Source organism: Postia placenta (assembly GCF_002117355.1).
Source record: "Postia placenta MAD-698-R-SB12 unplaced genomic scaffold POSPLAscaffold_8, whole genome shotgun sequence".
NCBI lineage: Eukaryota > Fungi > Basidiomycota > Agaricomycetes > Polyporales > Adustoporiaceae > Rhodonia > Rhodonia placenta.
Genome location: NW_020169839.1, coordinates 173570 through 195025, shown reverse-complemented (window position 1 = coordinate 195025; position 21456 = coordinate 173570). Strand labels below are relative to the sequence as shown.

Sequence of the window (21456 nt, the reverse complement as noted above, 5' to 3'; positions counted from 1 at the left end):
TAACGCGATGCGGACATTCAAAAAGTGATGGCACATCATGATTGACCACGAAGCGGGCTTAATCTGGGTCATATCATCGTGCAAGTCAACTGCATTTCCAGATGCACGGGTCACTACGTCTTAAACGCGGCTCACATGTGCTTCTGTTCAGGTGTGGGTTCCCGTCGTGATGTATCTTGCGAAGACGCAAGTGTGGCACGCATTGGGATGTGTCGGTGAGTGGTAATTCCGGTATGTCATCTATAAGACGACCGGTGAGCAGAATCTCAATGCATACTGCCACCCCTTGGGCCGCTGACATTCAACACTTGCCATGGCATCATCTCACGGCGATACTATCTCCAATATGAAGGCGATGCTGGCGAGCTTGAGCTCAGCTGTGCCATCGCAACGCCGCATGCCACCAGCCGGATTACCTGCTCGCGGTGGAAACGTCGTTCTAGTCACCGGGACAACCGGGAGCTTGGGTTGCCATCTTCTCGGAGCGCTCGCTAGGTCCTCTGACGTCCTTCACGTGTATGCTCTCAACCGAGCATCCAACAACGCGTCATTGAGTACGAGGCAGCAGGATGCACTAGTTGAGCGTGCGATAGACCCATGTATACTGGATCTGCCGAAGATCACCTTACTTGAGGGCGACCTTAGCTTGCCCAACTGGGGGATCGCGAAGGACAAATACCGTGAGGTTCGTCGTCTGACTCTCGATATGTTTCTGTTCGGCTGCAGCGTGCTGATTGTGGGTTCAGATGTACGGTTCTGTCACTCACATATTGCACAACGGTAGCCACTGTTCGTCAACGGTGATCGCCGAGTACTGACCACCACTGTATCCACACAGCATGGCGTGTGGATATGATGAGCGGGCTGGACGCGTTCGGGCCTGTCTTACTAGGCCTTCTTCGCCTCGTCCAGTTTGCTCTCGATTCTCCCTGCGCAGACACACGACGCCTGCTGTTCATCAGCTCAACTGGAGCAATCCATGGTGCGTCAAAGCAGTGTCTTGAATATGGAGAGCGGCTCACATGCTCGCGTTCAGAGGCACCACGTGACATGCCAATCGCTGAGGCACCTGTCGACCCGATATACGCCATTGGAAACGGCTATGCTCAGTCGAAATGGGTCGCTGAGCAGCTACTACTTACCACAGCACAGAGGACCACGCTGGATCCACTGATTGTGCGTGTTGGCCAGCTCACTGGTGGACCTGCTGGAGATTGGGCAGCAAACGAATGGTTCCCTGTCATGGTGCAGAGCGCCCCATACCTTGGGTGCTTTGTCGACGATCCACGGGTATGTCCTGCATCCTCCCCAGCGATTTGGGAGTACTGATTTCGGGACACGATACCAGCCGTGTCCCTTCCTTCCTTTCGACATCGCCGCGAACGCGCTCCTTGACATGCTACACGCGTCGAGCCCTACCCACATCGTGCACCTCATTCATCCGCGTCCCGTGTGTTGGAATGTCATTGCAAGGCATATCGCCAAGGAGTTTTCTGTCAAGCTTGTGCCGTATAGGAAATGGTTGGCACTATTGGAAAACGCGGCAAGACTGCTACCAAAGGACACCGCGGCGCGCCGGAGGAAGATGGGGCAATGTCGTGCACTGCGGCTACTCCCATTCTTCCGTATCTACGTACATGATGGGTCAGAGGTCAGCCCGTTGGCGATGGGCTGGCCTAATCTCGAGGTCAAGGAAGCTGTCGCGGCTTCGCAGACACTGGCAGATCCACGCCTACGGAAGTTGGAGTCTGAGGACGTGATGAAGTGGCTTGAGTATTGGAGGAGAGTTGGCGCTCTTCCTGCCGGTAGCTCTGTGGCGCGATTATGAGTGCATACACGATATCAGAATTAATTTACTTTGAAGGCTTTTCTTTTGACCCGGACGGTTGTACTTGGATCAAGATAATGATTCTAGCAACTCGCTTACTGAACTTGAACAATGGCCGGCGATTGCCGTCCGCGCCTGCTGGTTTTGAACATTCGGGATAGCTGTTTAATCAGTGTCACCATGAAAGCTAGCACCGCGAAAGAGTCTGTCCACACCCTCTTTTCCCGCTACATCCTCTGACCCTTGTCGTGTACGGTTTGCTTTTGCCCCTAACCTTAGCGTAGGGCTTAGACTGGACTCAGAATAAACCCTACGAAGACGGCGGAGTCGCTGCTCCCGGCATTCCTTCCCGCACTTTCTTTCCCTCGGGTCTCAGGAACGATGGATATCAGATTTGCATTGTGCTCTCCTCCATATCGCACCCAACCATGGCGAGCCTCGACGTCGCTCGTTCCCGAGCAGCGTTCCCTGCGTTATCATCAGGCTATCTGTACGCTGACAACGCCGGCGGGTCTCAGTGCCTCACGGATGCCGCCACGCGCATCTCAGATTACCTCCTGAATACGAACGTGCAGCTCGGTGCGGACTATTCCGTCTCAGTCGCAAGCACGACGCGCGTCGAAGACGGTGCCGAGGCCGCGCGCGAGCTCTTCAATGCAGAGAGCGTCGACGAGGTCGCCTTCGGGAGCAGCGCAACAATGCTTCTCGCGAACCTCGCGCGCGCGATGGACGGGGACGTTCACCCGGACGAGGAGCTGATCGTCACTGGCGAGCACGAAGGTACGTCGACCTACCGTTCGCCCGCTGTGTTACTCTATGCTAGTTCCCGGCTACTGATGACCACTATCTGGCACCGCGCAGCCAATGGCGGCCCCTGGAAACACCTTGCCGAGCGCAGAGGGGCGACCACGAAGCTTTGGCAGGCAACGCAGCTGTCCGCCACGCCGAACAATCCATATGCGGTCGGGTTGCAGCTGGAAGAGTTGCTCACGCTCATCACGGCAAAGACGCGGCTTGTCGCATTCACCGCATGCTCGAATATCCTCGGATCCATCATCCCTGTGAAGGACGTCGTGATCGCAATCCGTGCTCGCGCGGCGGAGCTCGGTGCGCGCAAGGTCGAGGTGTGTGTGGATTGCGTTGCGTATGCGCCCCACCGCCTGATGGACGTGCGCGGCTGGGACGTCGACTATGCCGTGTTCTCCGTGTACAAGGTGCGAGGTGTCCTGTGTGTCAGCATGGCTTGCAGGCATGCCTGATTGGGACCGTGTGTTTCGGTGCAGGTGTACGGGCCCCACGCGTCCGTGCTGTACACGCGCCGCGCCGCGCTCACGCGTTCGCTCTCGTCGCTCGCACACCACTTCTTGGCACCTGCCGTCGCGGCTAAGCCATATAAATTGCAGCCGGGCGGGCCTGGGTACGAGATCGTGTGGGGGTGCACCGCTGTGCCGCCATATCTGCGCGCCCTCGGGGACGGGAACCTCGAGGAGGCAATTGCACGCATCGCGCGACACGAGCAGACGCTACTCGCGCCGCTGCTGGCGTTCCTACGAAGCAAATCTGCACGCGGGGTGCGTATCGTGGGCGCAGAGCATGAGGGGCTTGACAGGGTGCCGACGGTGAGCTTCGTGGTGGTGGGCGAGCGGGCGATACGGAGCCAGGACGTCGTGGCGCGGTTCGATGCGAAGGGAAACGTGAGTGTTGTCGCGGCTTCCGACTGGAGTACGCGAGTTGACATGGTGACTGTGTACTTGCAGATTGGCATTCGGTACGGGCACTTCTACGCGTACACTCTCGTGAGCTCGCTCAGTCCTTCCCTTGACGTCGAGGACGGCGTGGTGCGCATCTCGCTTGTACACTATAACACGCTGGAGGAAGTAGTGAAGATCATCGAGGTGCTGGAGGAGATTCTCGCGTGACGGTAACACCCCACGGCAGCTTGCACAATTGTAGAAGTGCTAGGCCAACTAGGAAATCAGCACATTTATTCACGGTCTATGTTGTTGATCGAGAGATATTACGCGTAGTCTACCACAGGTTCCCGAACGGGCACCATGTGGTAACGGAGTATGCCTTTGTGCCATAGAAGAGCATTGCGGTAATAAGCAAAATAATGGCAAGAGTAACCGCTTCATTTCCGGATTTTCCTGGATGAATGTACGGCGTTCATTGTTCTACGCCGGATGTTCACGGTGCCAATCAAACAACTTAGACATCAAGCTCGGCCGTAGCTCTATCATACCTGTCATTCGTCAGTAGTAAAAGCTTTACTCACAAACCACATACCGTACTTGTTTCTCCGAGTCGCAGCCTCAGACTGCTGAGTTCTCTGCCAAACATTGCAAGCAAGCTCAGTTCACAACAGTCTGAAAGCTCGTTATCGTTGTACCGTATATATATGCAATTATTACTAGGTACATTCGAAATGACGCTTTAAGTCGCTAAAAAGAAGCGAAATTCAAGTAGCAAAACCAGTGAGCAGGATCTCACCTCCCCTCCTCGAACAACGACAAATAAGCGACTGCTTGTCGCAAGCGCTCGCAGATTACAGCATGTCACGCTTGCATATTCGTCTACCTGATTGGCTGGCCAGCCTCGGGAGCCGAGAACGTGATTAGGTCACGGTTGCATCACGCTTAGTCATATGTAACCGTTTCCGCGACCGCTCGCATGTTGTTCTCGACCACTGGGTCACTAGTTTGCTTGTGTCTTACAGCGCGACGCTAAACTTATGAATTCAACCTCTGTTGCTTAGCCAAGGAGAATGAGGAGGTCCACCGAAATCTGCATCTGGCAGGAAATGCGATTCCACGAAGGCTAACCATCAACGTCTACTAGTTTGTCCACGCATTCGTTGCCAGTAATGCTCTATCGGTAATAGCTCACGAACAGAATATGGCAATGTGGCTAATGAATGGTTTTCACAGTATCGAACACGCGATTCTTACGATCACCACAAGCTGACCTGATACGACTCGTTGCCGGCTGCGCAGGAGAGTTCGACATGAAAAGAAGCGCCTGAACAAAAAACTGAGCAGGACAATCCATGTATCGAGTGAATCATAGCGGTATGATAGGAGGCTAGCGACACGCACTTCAACCTCTCAACTCATACGATATAGCTGTGTAATCGTGCATTCAAACTTGTGCCGTTCTAATCCGAGTGTCGCCCAAACATCTTGATCAGGCCCAGACCGGCCGCTCGCGCTAGAGATCAGCCAGTTTGTATCTCGATCACGTCGCAATCGAGACTAATAACTCCGCCATATCGAGATATGCTGCACATATAGGACGTTGGTTCCGCCCAGCCGCCTTGGCTGCATCCGTCTGAACCCTAACGCTCGTTCAAGCGGCTCGAGATGTGTCCGCCGGCTCAGGTCTGCATCTCTCAGATTTACTTGAAGCCACTGCGGATCACGTCTCTCAGTCTGCTATCCGCACTGTCTTGTTTGACAGCGAGCGCCGCCGTAGTTTTGATTCCCTAAATCTGCATTCCCGCTCATCCTGTGCAGGCCTCAGGATACGCTCGTCAGGACCATGCCGTTCTACTCTCGGCGGTCGAAAGTGCCCTCTTCCCCAGACACCCCATCTACTTCTTCCCAAACGCGCAGTAGCTTGTCGCCATTGTCCGCAAGAAACGAGGCGCCACCTCGGGAGCAGCAATACTTGGAACACAGGCCTTCCATTATGGCAGGCGCATCGGAAGGTCAGCCCCCACTTCCGCCGCGCGGTATCCTGCGCCAGCCTCCCTCCCTTTCTAGCGCGTCCTCCTCTCGTCCGGGCGACGCCGTTGTCCCACCCAGCCCTACCACACGATCCAATACCCCGCGTCATTCCGAGACCATGGGTACCACTAAGCGTGCGTCCCTTCCTATGCTGTCCGCCGGAAACAGTCGTTTCGACAAGCGGTTCTCGCTACCTGCGACACAGCTGTCGGCCGTCGGCGACACGCACTCAGCGCATCTGGAGGACGACAGAGACGATCACATGTCGGCGCCACTCACTCCCTTGTTGCACCCTAAGGTGCGCTCTGTTCGTATTGCCGACAACGAATCCGACCGCCTCGCTCGGGCGTGCGGGCAGCTTCCCGCGTCATTAACATCTACCAGGCCTCGTTCGACCTCGTGCACAGTACCCTCTTCAGCGCAACGGGACGGCGGAGACGAACTATCCAATCGTGGTAGGGAAAAACAGAGGCGCGCTAGCACGGGCTTGGCTCGTCCCCGCTCGCGTAGTCTGAGCCGGTGCCCCTTGGATCGCTCTGAGAAACCACCACCTCCCCCCTACCAACCACCGGAGCCGTTCGAAGCCCTGAGGGAGTTGAATGTCTTACTACAGAGGGAGAATCAACGCTTGGAGGACTACATAGAGGTCGAGGATTTCCTCCAGGAAAAGGAAAAGGAAGCGGAGGCGCGTCAAAAGAGGTTGGAACGTATCGCGCGAGGAGAGGTTGAGCACAGGAGGGACGAGGATGCCAAGGCCACTGTTCGCCCACGTACGTGGCCTTGTTTTTGATTTATGGCCAATGGAGCCAATGACTAACTGTCCTTTGAAGGCGTCTTTGGAGCACCCTTATCAGATGCACTCGATCGTTCGTCGATGCCTATCGTCATAGGAGGACAACAGCACGAAATCCCGACTGTTGTGCATGCCTGCATCGAGGAGCTATACCGCACCGGTCAGTTAGAGACGCGGATATATACCACACTCAATGTTGACAGTGCGTGCGACCCTTAGGTATCTACCAAAATGACTTGTTCCGTGCACTTCCCGACCGTGCGCGCCTTGTCGAGCTCGTGCGGACCTTCGACGACATGCCTTCAGGATCCGCCGCGTCACCTACCTCCGTCCTCCGCCATGCATCCATGGCCGACGTCTGCGCGCTCCTCTCGTCTTTCGTCACCTCACTCCCGAACGCACTTCTCGACCGCACAATCCACAACGCGCTATGGACGTGGTGCGTGCGTCCTGCGGTCGCGCGCGACGATGCCAAACGCGAACAGGAGATGAAGGCTGAGATGGAGCGCTACGCGAAGGCCCCGCCAAAGATGTGGCGCAAGCGTTCGCAGTCCGAGCCTAAAACGCCGCCGTCCGCGTCAGCGACGCCACAGTCGCACAAGACCCCAGACGAGCTGCGCCGGGAGATGATCGAGAAGGAGCGTCCGCAGGTCGCAATCGCCCGCCTCGTTCTGCAGCTCATTCCGGTCGAGAATCTGTCGCTCCTCGCGTACCTCTGTGCCTTCTTTACCCAAATCCCGCTGTGTCCAGACAACGGCCTCACATTCGAGGACATCGCACGGATCTTCGGGAATCGCCTGCTGGGAGGGCCAAGCAAGAACGCTGCGCGGGTCTTGATGGTCTGGCTGCTCAACCGGTGGTCTCGGATCTCCGCAGGACTCTTCGACATCGAGGATGGAGTGTCAACGAAGGCGCAGAAGAACCGCGAGACCAGCAAACCCATGTACTCCGCCAGACGCCCTCCGACCCCTGCGGAGCTCGATCCGCCCAAGGACGAAGACTACGTTGCCCCTGACGAGGACGCTCTGTACGGTGGATATATGCGTGATTTCCACCTCGAATCTCCCTCGCAGTCGCGCACGGGCAGACCGTATTCATCGTCAGTATCCTCGCAGGGGTCATCGAGTACATATGCATCTACGGCCCAGAGCGAATTGGGCGACACATACCCATTTGGAGGCTCCCTTCCGTATGATAGCGGTATGACATTGCCGAGAAGGACAGAGCACGGAGATCGACCTCGGGCGTCCAGTATTCCACAAGATAGATTACTGCGCGTCATCGAAGAGCACGAGGATCATCAGACTGGGAGGCCTCGTGAATTCTTTATCCCTAGGACGCCCTTCACAGGTATGTACTGAATAAATCGACGAGCGTCTTTCTGTAAAAGCTCATGGGTCATCAGACGAGCAAGAATTCTTGCAAAAGAATGATTTTTTCAGAGCCGACCCGATGCGTCGAACAAGGACTTCCGACAGTGTTTACTCCTCAGGTGTGTGTGCATCACTCGACAGGGATATATGTTCGCTTACTATGCTGCGAACAGAGGAAACTGACGAGGGAGGGTATTTCGGAGACCTTGAGCCCTCAATCCTTCGTCCAAAAACCTCCTCCTCTATCCCTCGTCCTGAATTCCAGGGCGACATGGATGCATCAGCTGGATATGCAGACCGCCGCGCCTCGACCCCTGGTCTACCGCTCATTAAGGATGAGCTCAGCTCTGCCCTTGAGCGCATCTTGGAGCTCGAGCGCGAGCTCAGAGTTCGGTCTCAGGACACAGAGCATGACGCTTTTGAACCCCTGCATCCAAATACCGACACTGACGGTTTTCCAGCCGGTCCACCGGTCACTTCTGAGCTGGCCCGCACCTGGCAAGGCGACACCGGCAGCCCCAATATCGAGCAAGACGTTGTGAGCGTCAAGAGGGAGCTTAACGCAGCTCTCAGTGAGCGTGATGATGCGCGTAAGCTTGTTCATGAGCTCAGGAAATTCCTTGATGATGTTCTGCAAAAATAATGTCCCTATGACCCCCCCCCCTCTTGACCCCCATCGCATGTGTTATATCTGTGGAATCTGTGCCGATACACGTCCCTGGCACTATATGTACAACTGGAGCTTCTACTGTATCTCTAGAAATGCGATATACTTCAGGCACTATGACTCTCTACCTTTGGGCATCTCGGAACATGAAGCTGGCTGTACTCGCTCGTTGAATCACCCTATCCTGGATGTTCGTAGCTGTCTCCCGAACGGAAGCAGATGCACTGATCGACTCCGGGCGGATTATTGTGGCTACACTGAGACAGCATCACTTCAGCCGAGCCGAGCCTGCCTGGATTTCCTATCCTATTCTCGAGATGTCGAGAATCCGCCGGCGTGCATGGGGCACCCCAGCATCCGCTGTGTCCAATACGTTTTGCCGACCATACGTATGTCATCGTCCGCCTCGTGTATCGTACATGTTCCCGCGGTTCCGATACCCAGTTTGAATTGCGATCTCGTTGGCTTATAAACTGAGCTGCCGTCTTCCCCAAGTCATCCCAACCCACTTCTTGCTCCTTGCCACGATGTTATATAACATGAACATCTTCGCGCTTGTTGCGCTTTTTTTCATCGCTGGTTCCAGTGCAGGCATGTAGCATAGTCGTTCCGCTTCACTCGCAGCGTACTCAACGGCATCCACAGTTGTTATTAACACCTCAGAGACAACCACCGTCACGCGCACTCGCTATGTGTACACCACTACCACCGAGACCGTCCCGACGACGATCACGAGTACGACGACGAGCTACTCCACGACCGTCACAGAGTCTGTCACCGATACAGAGACTGACACTGTCCTCACTACTACTGGGACGTCAACCACGTCGAGCCCGACGGGCTACGCTCCCTACGCTCCTTACAGCCCGTACCAGTAGACAGTGTTATATGTGCTGATATGTGCTGCTGTTGTCGATACTTGTTCGTTCGCATGTATTTTCGCGCATGGACTGAATAATTTTCTTGAAGTAACATCGTACTTTCACACATTGAAAAGCGCGACTTCAAAATTTCGGTCATGAGGATGCGTTAACACAGCACCTGCCGCCTGATTTCCAATCAACCTGAGATCAACCTGTAAGAAAAAGCCCAGCGGGCATGATCGAAACCGCTTTGCTCGCATCTGGCGACACCTAGTGGAGATGATCGCAAGCATAATGGAAGTCATGGCGGGAAGCGGAAGCGCATCGGAAGGCGGGGATGATATGGTAGAGCCGGAATGCGCTTATACATGATGGGGCGCGCGGAGCGTCGGCGGCGGGGCGCGGGGCGGATGCAAATCCGCTGACGGTCCAGGCTACGCGTGTGTGGACCGGCGATGACAATGGAAGTCCGCCGAGGCGGTGTGCACTGTGCAGAGTATATAGGCTTGGTCCAGTCTGGCGCAATCCCCACATCACCTCTATAACTCTTCCCACTCACCCACACAATGCCTCGCACTTTCCGCTCAATCGCGCTCGCGGCGCTCTTTCTCGCCGGTTTGACGCACGCAGTCGGTGAGCATGGCTATTCCTCTTCCACGATTGTTCACTGACCGCCAATCGTCTTTGCAGTGACGGTAACGGTGACCCGCACGCTAATTGAGCAGACATATACCACCACGACGTCGACTGTTGAGCGCACCGCGTTAACGCCGACTACAACGGTCGCCACATTGACCGATGCTACGACGACCACAGAGACTGAGTTCGATTCCACGACGACGGTGATAATCCCCACCTATGCCGTCGTCACTGCGGGCCAGTCCCGCCGAAGAGCCCATGGGGAAGGGCAGGGTGAGGGACAAGCCGTAGATGCCGGTGTGGGCTTCGGCGCAGGCCAGGGTGAGGATCAGGGTGTGGGCCAAGGCGTAGGTCAGGATGCGGGACAGGTTGGCGAGGGTGAGGGAGAGGAAGGGTACGATCCTACCCACACGCCTGACGTCACGGGCGCAGATGGCACACCCGACACTGCCCAACCGTACCCCGGCTACGCAGGCTACCCGAAGTTCAAACGGGAGTAGGCAAATGATCTCGCTGTTTCTTTTGCGTTATTTTGTCGTATCCTTCAGTCAACTCTTCTACGTCAGGACTGTATCGGTAGCCTTAGTTAATTTATGAACACCTAAATCATACAATCCACCGCTTGCGCGGCGAGATAAGGCGTACCAACTCCGCAACTTCAGCACTAAAAGTACACGAAGTAGAACGCAGTACACCCTGTCCTCCACGTGGACGCTCACCAGGTCGAACCCAACTTGCGGGGTCTCGTGGCTGGAGTACAGCTTGCTGCGCGTGACAAACAGCTCGTCCGCCGCTTCGGAGCTATTCAGCACGACGATGCGCTGGCCGCGCAGTTTGACAGAGAACACAGGACCGTATTTCTGCTCCCACTTCAGTTCTGCGTGTCGCGCGCGTTAGATGGTGCGGGCGAAGCGGCGCAGGCCAACGAACACTATACCTGGGGGTTGGGGCGCATCACGTTGAATTGGAACATGTTGCCAAAGAACGGGATACCACGAGGTCCAGGCGGTGACGGGGCACGCCGAGTGCCTTTGGCGTAGAAGAGCATGCCTGTAGCAATTAAGACAACAGAGAGAATCGCCAGCTCATTGGTCGAGACGTCCATGTTTCTAACGCGTTCTGCCAATGGCGGTGGATGCAGTCGTAGTGTGCCGCACGATTCATCTTAAGTAGTGGTGGGTAGTTGCAGACATGGGGCTGGCGGGCCGCATGCAAGCATTGACTGATAAACAGTATGACAGATGATGTTGAGCCGTAGTTTCGAGAACTGCCGCAAACCAACGGTTTGGCGACGGTTCGTTCATACAAAGAAGGCGTCCATAAAACCGGCGGCGAAGTATGCACCACATACGCGAAGCACCGTCAGCAAGAATACTCAGCGTTAATCAGCACACCCACCGTATCGTCCGAGATGGACCCAATTACTGCCATGTATTCCCAACGGCGCGTATTCCGGCGGGATATCCTTGAAGCACGGTACATCACGCGCATAGCTAGATAGAGAAAGGAAGAGATGAGTGCCACGAAGAGACGAGTCTAACACGAAGAGATGAGTCTGCCGTAGATAGTGAGGGGGCGTCGGCCGCCAATACAAGGCCACGGGCGCCAGCGAAACTCTTCGAGAACAGACCGGCGGTGATTGCGAATGAGCACCTTGGGTTCCGCAGCTACCCACGTGCCGGTTCGTCTAGAACACCATTGAGCAGAAGAAGGTTGAGTTTGTCTTCATCCATGTAAAACACGTCTTACTAGTGGCGGAACAATTGTCCATGATCTCGCGAATCGCAAAGGTAGTGTGTGACAGGGAGGTGGAAAGGCCGACACCGGTCGTGAGTGCTCGCTGTTTCGGCATCTCCCGGGACCATGTTCGTAAGATTCGGATCTCGATCTCGACCTGGTTAACCAATCAAGCTCACGCTCATATTGCAGCTAAAAATCATAGACAATCGCCAGACCATGTCCACAACAAGGCAGAATATGGACGCCTCTAGCTAAGCCTTTTAGTTTTAGTAACCCTCCTGAATCACAATACATCAAGATTGCCGAGTGCACGGAGAGGTAGCATCTCATTGATGTATCCACATTTCATTCGCTCCTTAACCGTGTCCTGCTCTCTCAAGGAGCGGATGCATGACTACTCAGTGCGTGCGGCTCACAGCGCCAGACTCGCGGCCATGGCCACCCACGCGAGCGCAACGAGCACGCTCACGACCGTGCTCTGCTTTACACACAACAGCCAACGTCGTCTGTTGACTTTTGGGTACGTCGGGCAAGCGTCGCTGCCGGCCCGGGTCACGTTGTCGTGCGCCGGTGTGGGAATAGGACTTATGTAGGCGTTGCGCGCCGTAGGTAGCCCCATCGGTTTGTAACCTAATCACCCATTGATTCCTGTCCATCGAGGACGTTGTCTGCCGGCGGTCTTTCCGGCGTGGTTCTCACATCGTCGTACCCGTCACGCACTTGCTCGCGGACACGGCAGAGGTTGCAGAAGTTATGGAGATGGCGGATGACATGGCGTACGAGACAAGCGCGGCGGAGGATGCACCTGAAGATAGGGTCGCGGTCACGGAGGCGGCACGTGAGGAGGCAGACCCAGCGGGGTGCAAATGATTAATGACAAACATTCGTGTGGAGCGCATGATAAGGGAAAGGGAATAGCTTCGGAGGGCGGGCGCACGAGGAGCATAAAAGGGAAAGGACGGGCGCACGAGGAGCATAAAAGGGAAAGGACAGGCGCAACGAGGGCAGGGACGACAACGAAATGGGCTAGAGACCTGGCGTCACGCCATCGTGGCTTTCAATATGAGTTCGTGAAGGGTGGTTAATTCGGCATATCCACACGTATGAAACAAGGTGAGGAAAATATCTCGGGCTTGACATTATAGCCTATGAAGCACAGGTGTCATGCGTGGACCCAAAGTGTCCGTACAATAATAACTAAACAACAGATAATTGGGAATCCGGTATGCTCTATATTTCATATACGCAATACGTCAAAACTTCAGAACGGCAGTGAGTAGATAGAGTATTCCATAACGACGGCCGCGATGTAGGGACTCCGAACTGTTCCGAAAGCTGGACTATCGTCGGATTTAAAATGGAAAAGATGTACAGTACTCTGGGCTACAAAGGAGCAGTCTCACTAATATCTGTGCATCTCGAGTATGACGAGACCGGCCTTGAGGGTTTCTATGCCTATTCCGGATCTATGCGGCCAATCTTACTATATCAGAAAGGCAATTCAGCATCGTATTATGCACAGATTTCTATAACATCGTGGAATCAGGAAGGTAGAGCCTAGACACGACGGGAAGAGGGACATTTGCATTGCGTTGAAGACTGGCATGAAAATATGGGCGCGATCGCTTTCTTTAAGCTACATAACATTCACCGCTCATCTCCCGCCAGCCCCATCGACTGCCAGTCATTCTGGACATCTTTATACGATGCCGTGATCATCTCTGCATGCTTCTCGGACCGTGGCTTGAATCCAACAGGGTAGATCTTGGGCGCACTCACGAGCCCGTCCGTGAACGTGTCCTCTTCGTTGACACCAGGCAGTCTAGCTTTGCCAGTCTGCGGATCAGACGCCGCGTGCAATTCGAAGCCCCAAATGAGACGCGAGAGAACAATAAACAGTGACGCCTCTGCAACGTATTTGCCAGAGCAGAAGCGCCTGCCCCACCCGAATATGTAGCTGAGCCGGACTGGTCAGTACACATCACTCCACGTTTCGATGAGGACGTACTGGTCGCGATTGTGGGTGTCTGGACCACTGGCCCAGTTCAACTTTCCATCTGGATTGTAGAATCGCTCCGGCTTGAATGCGCTTGGGTCAGGGTACCGAACCGGATCCATATGGATAGCCCATATGTTCCCAACGACTGTAGATCCTTTTGGGATGAGATACCCATTGTAAACGTCGTCCTCGTCTGCCTTGTGCGGTATACCTTGATCGCATTAGGGATTTAGGTTGTGCACATAACATTGTCAGTGCTTGCACGGGAATTAGCTGCCATCGTACTCACCCAAGGGAAACGGCGGTGCGCGTCGCAGCGTCTCCTTGATGCAGGCTGTGAGCCAGGGCAACCTATCCTCGTCCTCCCATTCGGGCATGCGGCTAGAGCCTACCACCAGGTCCATCTCTTCCTTAGCACGCTGCAGTGCGTCTGGGTTGCTAAGCATGAGCAGCACGAACGAGAAGACGGCGGTCGAGGTCGTATCAGATCCCGCTTCGATGATGGACACGGCGGTGTATGTAACGAGCTTGTCGCGCATCCATCCTGCCGCGTCCTCTGTTGCACCCTTACCGGGTAGGTCTTCGAGTCCCGCTTCGGCACGTGCACGCAGATAGGACTGCACAAATCCGTTGAACCCGGCGCCGTTGAGCAAGGCCGTGCGGCTGTCGGAGAACAGCTTCCCCCAGAATGCCATCTCCCTGTAGACTAGATTAGTATGTGGGACTTCGGATGAGCAAAACGATAGATACCATTCATGCATCTTCCTCCCCTCTGCTCTCCATGGGGCCAGCATGTCGGGTAGCCAACGCAGGAAAGGGAGTGCATCCACCCTACATCAAGACCAACTATGAGCGACGCGTAGGTATTCAATGACTTTGACAAACAGATAACTCCCAGGCTGGCACACGTGTGTGATATTGGCCATGACGTCGTAGACTTTATGCCTGACAGTAGCTCGTCAGCAGTGATATCTACGGTCTGAACTCGCCGACATACAGCTCCGGATTGTCCACAATGCGCTCGATGCGACGGCCATACACGAGAGTCATCATTAGGCTGGTCGTCTGCACGGAGATGCGCTCAGCATACCAATGCACAAAGCTGAGGGCTTGTCTTCGCTCACATATCGCCTAATGATAGAGAACCAATGCCTCTCCGGCACCTTCCCGTGCGGTCCCTCGACGAAGTCCTCTGTGATGCTGGTCTCACCGTGGCAGAGCAGATCGTGCAGCATGACGCGGGACTCGAGTTCTTGCATCTTACGCATCTGCTTGGACGGGCCGGGGCCGAGAAGGCCGTGAACATTCTTCCTGGAAATCTGATTGACCACGGCGCACAGCCAATGCAGGGCAGCCGACGGGTGAGCTCGAACCGTTGACGCTGAGAGGCACGTCCGACAGACCTTCCACTCTCTGCCATACGGCATGAACACCATTCGCTGCTGGTCGCTCACCAGGTCGAACCCAACATGCGGGGACTCGTGGCTGGAGTACAGCTTGCTGCGAGTGACAAACAGCTCGTCCGCCGCTTCGGAGCTGTTCAGCACGACGATGCGCTGGCCGCCCAGTTTGACAGAGAACACAGGACCATATTTCTGCGCCCACTTCAGATACTGCGTGTCGGGCGCGTCAGATGTGGCGGGCGGAGCGACGCAGGCCGACAGTCACCATACCTGGGGGTTGGGGCGCATCACGTTGAATTGGAACATGTTGCCGAAGAATGGGATACCACGAGGTCCAGGCGGTAATGGGGCACGCCGAGTGCCTTTGGCGTAGAGGAGCACCACAGTAGCAAGTAAAGTAATAGCGACAATCGCCAGCTCATTGGTCCTCGCGTCCATGCTTCTACCGCGTTCTGCCAATGGCGGCGGATGCAGTAGCAGCGTGCAGTAGCAAGTACTCGACCCATCTTAAGTAGTGGTGGGTGGTTGCAGTCATGGGGCTGGCCGGCCTCGTGCTCTCACAGCACAACTACTGACTGATAGACGGCGTGACAGATGGTATTAAGCCATCGTTTCGAGAAGGAGAAGTTGTATCTGCCACAAACCAACGGTCTAGTGGTGGTTCGTGTAGATAACGAAGACGTCCAGAAGGCCGGCGGCAAAGCATGCACCATATACGTGAAGCACCGTCAGCAAGAACACTCAGCGTTAATCAGCACACCCACCGTCTCATCCGAGATGGGCTCAAATCCTGCCATATATTCCCAACGGCGTGTATGCCGGCGGCATGTCCTGGATCCACGGCACATCATGCGCATAGCTGGATAGGAGAGAAAGAGACGAGTCTGCCACGCGAAAACTGATGGCGTTGATTGCACATGAGCACCTTGGGTTCTGCTACTACCCGTGCGCCGGTTCGTCGGGACTACCACCGAGTAGATGAGCGTGCGCCCACCTTTAGAGTTTAAGGTACGGCTAGAAGGATTGCAGTCGAGGTTGATTGACTTCTGAAATGCCGGCACACTCCCGAATCGGAAGGTCTTGGGCAGTTGATGCGGCTCCTTCTCCGAATGACAAGAAAACGACCCGTACACCGTTGAAGGTCTTGATAATCCAGTTACAGCAGCTCCTGCGCCATATGACCATGTCGTGTCGATTCTGTTCCCCGGCAGCCTGTGGTGCACCCTCTGAGCGCAGCGCATCACGTCGAGCGGTCTCGCAATATGTGACCGAGGAGGGATCTCGAGGAGAACGGCGCCTGTGCATACGTGCCACCACGAATCGGATCGCGCGCGTTGCCGATGCCATGAAGGCCGCGGAACCACATACGTGTACGTACCACGTCCAGTGCCCGCGGAAGACCGAGGAAAGCACCTGCTTTGCCACGAGGCGACTGGTGAGCCGCACGAGCAGGAAGCGAGGGGGGGCGCACAACGGGCGCACGGCATAGACAAGGGGATCCGCGGCGTGGGCACGACAGGCAGCCTGCAGGGGGGCCGGATTGGTCATTCTGGACGCGCAGGCAGGTCGCGCCGCCGGCTGCGTCTTGCCCGCCTTCTGCCTGCCGCATACCGAGTCGAGGCGAGGCGAGGCGAGTCCTGCCTCTGGGATACTGTGGCCCGCCGGACGGACCACTGCGGGGCGAATGAGGGCAGACAGGGCGCATGCCTATGTTATTCGCGAGCGATGCAAATGCAGGTGCGCCGCAGCGCGGCCTGGTGTCGGTTGCCTGCATCTGTATCTGCATTAGGGATGGCGGCTGAAGGGGGGTGGAACCCCGCCTTCAGATGCGGGAGCGCTCCACACGACCCCTTCAACCCCCCCAATACCGTTTGGTCCTTGTGTTAGACGGAGCGGACGCGGACACAAATACCCATCAGTCCCTCATCAGATCAGAACGCAACAGGATGCTATGCGCACCACCGCTCAACCGAATGCGCAAAAGCGACTGGAAACGATTCACAATTTCGACAACGCCGCGATGCGAAGGGTCGCGCTGCATACTCATCGTACGGGAGACGAGCAACCCAACCCCCGCTGACAAACGAACAGCTCAGAAACGCAACCAAACATCATGCATCATGCATCATGACTGTGGCAATGTCGGCCAATCAGCGCGCCCAGTGTAGGGCGCGGGGCATCTCGTGACCCCAATTAACATCGGCCTAATTCGCCGGTTGATTACCGGTTGACTAACCGGCAGTTTACCGAGGGCTGGAGTCCAGGGCGTAAGCAATGAATATGAATAAATTCAGGGCGGTCGACGCTACAGTAGAGTCGGTGGATCTGTAGCGTCGTTCGAGCGAGCTATGCTATGCTGGGAAGTGTTGACGGCGGGGACACGACGGCCCAGGAGCGGCGAGCGTGCAGTGTGCATCGCCAGCAAGACTGCTCATCTGCGACTCGCGCGCCATCTTAGGCCTGGCTGTTGATGCTGTCCTCTCACGACAGAACGGCAGGAGGCTGGAGCGCGGAATGTCGGCGAACATTGCGAGCTCGGGCGAAGTCCGCGCGGAGGACCTCGACTGGGATGCTTCAAATAAACGACGGCCGTTTGCCGCTCTTGAGTCTTCATTGACCAGCAGACGGCTGTAGTAGGTTGATCAGGAGGCAGTTCTCAATTCACAGCGCCATAGTCCAGTAGTGCCAGTACCGTAGGACAATTCGCGGTTGACAGCGGCGGTGGATGACGCATAACGAGTGCCTGTAAGCCTGCAGGTTGGCAACAGGTAAAGATGTTGGGCCGCGGGTACAGAACCGCGCTAGAAAACGAGCGCAGACTAGGGAAAAGGACTAGGGCCATTCAGGTTGGGAGCGGGACCAGCATGATAGCACGCGACTGCTCCAGCATTGTTGGGCGTGCCCGGTGCCGTGTTTCGTATGTACGGTTCTTGGCGGTGGTTTTGCAGCGCGCGGAAGGTCCAGGTCCCAGGCCGGCTATGGCAGATAGATGATCATGGATAGCTTGTCAGGCCTAGGTTTGGCACCGAAGGTGTTGGTGGGACCCATCAGGAAGAGGGATGCGCGCGACGCGATTGCCGGAGAGGCGGTGCACACGCCCATGGTATCTTGGACCGCGTACGCATTTTGCGGCCGGGAGACTGTGCGAGGGGAGATGACAGGGGACATGCCTGCGGGGTGCAGACAGAGCGTGCGGGCGCAGAGGAGGTGGGGCCGTGTGAGCGCAGAGGAGCTGCCAAGGCGGCGTACGTTGGACGTGATTGAGCAACAGGCCATCGTACGATGATGATGCATCGCGAGCAGGAGATGGCATCCACGCAGCGAAGACGTCACATGGGACGCCTTCTGACGGCTCCTGGTGAGGCCCGGAGGTGTTGAGCTTGTGATTGAAGCCTCGGGAGTCGTGTTGAACTCTGAAGCACGGGCCACAGATGGCAGCTGACGTCCCAACAGCGTGGGTGTGGATGCAGGCCTGGCCACGTGTCCGTTTGGGCAAGCGATGATCCCGCTGTGGACAGCAGCAGGAGCGGCGCTGGGACAGACGCGTGCTGCCCGTGATCGGCGTCCATGTCTCTCCTTGCCTTTCCGAGCCGCTGTCACGCGCCCCACGGGGTTCGAGGCTCGACACAGGTACCGACCCCGCGGAGCCTTCCCAGTTCCCGCCCTCTATAACCTGTCCCTATGGCAGTTATAAGCCCCTCCGTCCCACCCTGCGCACCCCTGCTGCCCCCCGCAGACGTTCTTGAAAACAAAACATGATGTTCGTCAAGACGCTCGTCCTCGCCGCCCTCCTCGGCGCCGCCGCCGCGCAGAGCAGCTCGGCCGCCGTGCCCACGAGCACCGCCGGCATCGACCCCTGCATCCTCTCCTGCCTCCAGAGCGCCGTCTCCGCTAACACCTGCTCCAGCGCGTGCGTGCTCCCATTTCTTACCCCTCCTTCTTTCTAGCGCGCCGGCTCACGCACGCATTTTGACTGTTGCGCCCGCCAGCACGGACCTCGCCTGCGTGTGCTCGTCCACCGCGTTCCAGGAGGCGGCCGCCGAGTGCCTCGCGAGCAAGTGCACCACGGCCGAGCAGCAGGCCGCCCTCGCCCTCCAGTCAGCAGAGTGCGCCGCCGGTACGTCCTTGTCCTTACCCCCGTCCTCATCTCCCTCCCCCCGCCCCCCCGCCCCCCACAGCGATACCCTCTCATAGCGCATCACGGCTCATGCTGATCTACGCCCAGTGTCCGCCTCCTCCGGCGCCGCCTCCGCGACCTCTGCTGCGTCGTCAGGCGCATCCTCGGCGTCGTCGGGCGCATCCTCGGCGTCGTCGGGCGCGTCCTCCGGTGCCGCATCCACATCCGCCTCCACCACACCGACGACGAGCAAGAGCGCCGGCGCGGCGGTGCGTCTGGAGCGCGGCGCCGTCGTGGGCGTGCTCGTCGCGCTTGCGGGCGTCGGCGCCGGCGCGGCGCTGGTGCTGTGAGCGGCAGCCGCGCTGGCGATGTCGATGAGGGCGGATGTGACTCGAGAGAGGCTGTGCGCGCAGGACAGCAGCGATGCAGATGCAGACGGAGAGGGAGGCGGAGATCAATTTTAATATCAATATGTGGACGTGGACGTGGATGTGGATATGAAAACGGACGTGGGCCTGGACGTGGATGGCGGGCGCGGGTGCATCATTGCTGTATGTCTGTGTGTATACCAGCTGCCCTGTACCGGCATGTGATATGTGAGGCCTTCGGGATGCAGGATCGTGGGGCGGTGCGCCGTGCTACGTCCTTCTGTGCTGGCATGCTGGCATGCTGGGGCGGCACGCACGCCTGTGCAGGGGGGCCAACGGCCTCTGACTCGTGAGTGGAGGCCACTAAGCGCCCTGGCCAGCCCGCGCGATCGACATTCGACACCCGGCTCGAGCGTCCGTGCACATGCACCTCGCCAATGCAGCGCCGTAGTCTACGATCCAACGCGTCGCCTTACCGTGAGGTCGGTTTCTTTGAGCGGCGCTCTAAATCTGAGTGCGAGGAAGTGGTGGAGGCCGAACCATTTGCTCGCACCCGTCGTGTGGCGCGCTTAAGATGCGCCTGCTACTTTCGCCTTGTCGCTGCGCTATTATCTATACAATGGCAATGGTTGCTTTGGAGAATGCACGCAGAGTTGTACAGTTGCACATGATGGGGAGCATAGTGTAGAGAGGTTTCGACGAGTCTTCACAGCCTGAGGAGAACTGCTAACAAGGTCCAATTGTATAGTAACACAGCCAGTTTGTCGCGACTTGAGGTCAAGCGACAGGGGAAGACCTGAGAGCTGGGGGCGTCCGACTAAATCTCACTGAAGTGATGGTGAGCAGTGCTCAAACCTAAGGCTAGGAACAAGTAAGTTAGTATTGAATAAGTAAGTAAGTACAGGGGCTTACTGACCTAGGGACAAGAGGTCGAAACTGAGGTCCCTAGGGCAGCAGAGGCCGGTTTATATACAGGGGAAGATAAGGGCAGGCTGTGCGTGCTGGTCCGTGCGCAGCTGGTCCGTGCGCAGCTGGTCCGTGCGCAGCATGCTGACACGGCCCCGGGGGCCGGTGAGTCAGAGCGGCTGTGTCAGTGGAGCCCGAGCTGTGCCGCGCACTGCCGTCCTATCTAATCTAATTGTACAGTAGATCACGATGTGTCTGTATCAGGCAGGTAGTACAGAGGTCGCGGGTTCGAGCCCGCAAAAAAGGAAAAAAATAAAAAACAGCTAGGCGCCGTACCAACTCGTGACACAGTTGGTCAACAGACAGCGCAATATGAGACATCTAGTTTTTTGAATACTTGACCATAAATACATGATTGGAAGGAGGTAGCAGGGGATTTCTATATCTTTGAAACAAAGGTCTCTTGCCCAGAATAACATCAAGCACCTGAGTGTGATGTGTCTGAGGCACAGGATGCATGTTGCTTGTGTATGTGTGTACACCCACATGATATTGCCATTATCACTCAACCTGTTAGTAGTCATGACTTGGTATGTGTCGCGACTTGAGGTCAAGCGACAGGGGAAGATCTGAAAGCTGGGGGCGTCCGACTAAATCTCACCGAAGCGATGGTGAGCAGCGCTCAAACCTAAGGCTAGGGACAAGATAGTATATTAGTTAGTTAAGTAAGAAAGGAATACAAAGGGGAGCTTACTGACCTAGGGACAAGAGGTCGAAACTGAGGTCCCTAGGGCAGCAGAGGCCGGCTTATATACATGGGGAGATTAGGGCAGGCTGTGCACGTTGGTCCGTGCGCAGCTGGTCTGTGCGCAGCATGCCGACGCGGCCCCGGGGGCCGGTGAGTCAGAACGGCTGTGTCAGCGGGGCCCGAGCTGTGCCGTGCGCTGCCGCCCCATCTAATCTAATCGTACAGTAGATAGCGACGCGTCCATATCGGGTAGGTAGTACAGAGGTCGCGGGTTCGAGCCCGTGAAA

The 21456-nt window shown here is 56.5% G+C and overlaps 6 protein-coding genes across 6 annotated transcripts; 5 read left to right on the top strand and 1 right to left on the bottom strand.

Moving 5' to 3' along the window:
* Positions 1-313: 313 nt before the first annotated feature.
* Positions 314-1828, top strand: POSPLADRAFT_1034083 (hypothetical protein; the record flags this gene model as incomplete). Its single annotated transcript, XM_024476988.1, has 5 exons — positions 314-685; positions 747-789; positions 839-982; positions 1037-1290; positions 1313-1828. The coding sequence occupies 5 exons, from the start codon at positions 314-316 to the stop codon at positions 1826-1828; spliced, it is 1329 nt and encodes a 442-aa protein (XP_024338196.1).
* A 428-nt stretch (positions 1829-2256) lies between these two features.
* POSPLADRAFT_1170133 (hypothetical protein) lies at positions 2257-3824 on the top strand (the record flags this gene model as incomplete). Its single annotated transcript, XM_024488084.1, has 4 exons — positions 2257-2608; positions 2690-3042; positions 3112-3522; positions 3586-3824. The coding sequence occupies 4 exons, from the start codon at positions 2257-2259 to the stop codon at positions 3745-3747; spliced, it is 1278 nt and encodes a 425-aa protein (XP_024338195.1). The 3' UTR covers positions 3748-3824.
* Positions 3825-5365: 1541 nt separating this feature from the next.
* On the top strand, positions 5366-9264 carry POSPLADRAFT_1145441 (hypothetical protein; the record flags this gene model as incomplete). Its single annotated transcript, XM_024485802.1, has 7 exons — positions 5366-6323; positions 6384-6506; positions 6566-7696; positions 7737-7838; positions 7893-8309; positions 8585-8775; positions 8986-9264. The coding sequence occupies 7 exons, from the start codon at positions 5366-5368 to the stop codon at positions 9262-9264; spliced, it is 3201 nt and encodes a 1066-aa protein (XP_024338194.1).
* A 551-nt stretch (positions 9265-9815) lies between these two features.
* On the top strand, positions 9816-12713 carry POSPLADRAFT_1143957 (hypothetical protein; the record flags this gene model as incomplete). Its single annotated transcript, XM_024485638.1, has 9 exons — positions 9816-9882; positions 9940-10384; positions 10437-10473; positions 10611-10913; positions 11147-11364; positions 11927-12029; positions 12125-12148; positions 12289-12466; positions 12523-12713. 9 exons carry the CDS (start codon positions 9816-9818, stop codon positions 12711-12713), a joined length of 1566 nt encoding a protein of 521 aa, XP_024338193.1.
* A 562-nt stretch (positions 12714-13275) lies between these two features.
* POSPLADRAFT_1145520 (hypothetical protein) lies at positions 13276-15468 on the bottom strand (the record flags this gene model as incomplete). Its single annotated transcript, XM_024485812.1, has 9 exons — positions 13276-13585; positions 13637-13838; positions 13917-14326; positions 14378-14458; positions 14513-14572; positions 14625-14692; positions 14752-14946; positions 15031-15240; positions 15301-15468. 9 exons carry the CDS (start codon positions 15466-15468, stop codon positions 13276-13278), a joined length of 1704 nt encoding a protein of 567 aa, XP_024338192.1.
* A 3288-nt stretch (positions 15469-18756) lies between these two features.
* POSPLADRAFT_1040070 (hypothetical protein) lies at positions 18757-19767 on the top strand. Its single transcript, XM_024477661.1, has 5 exons — positions 18757-18940; positions 19020-19147; positions 19169-19177; positions 19277-19299; positions 19321-19767. The coding sequence occupies exons 1-5, from the start codon at positions 18786-18788 to the stop codon at positions 19495-19497; spliced, it is 492 nt and encodes a 163-aa protein (XP_024338191.1). The 5' UTR covers positions 18757-18785; the 3' UTR covers positions 19498-19767.
* Positions 19768-21456: the final 1689 nt, after the last annotated feature.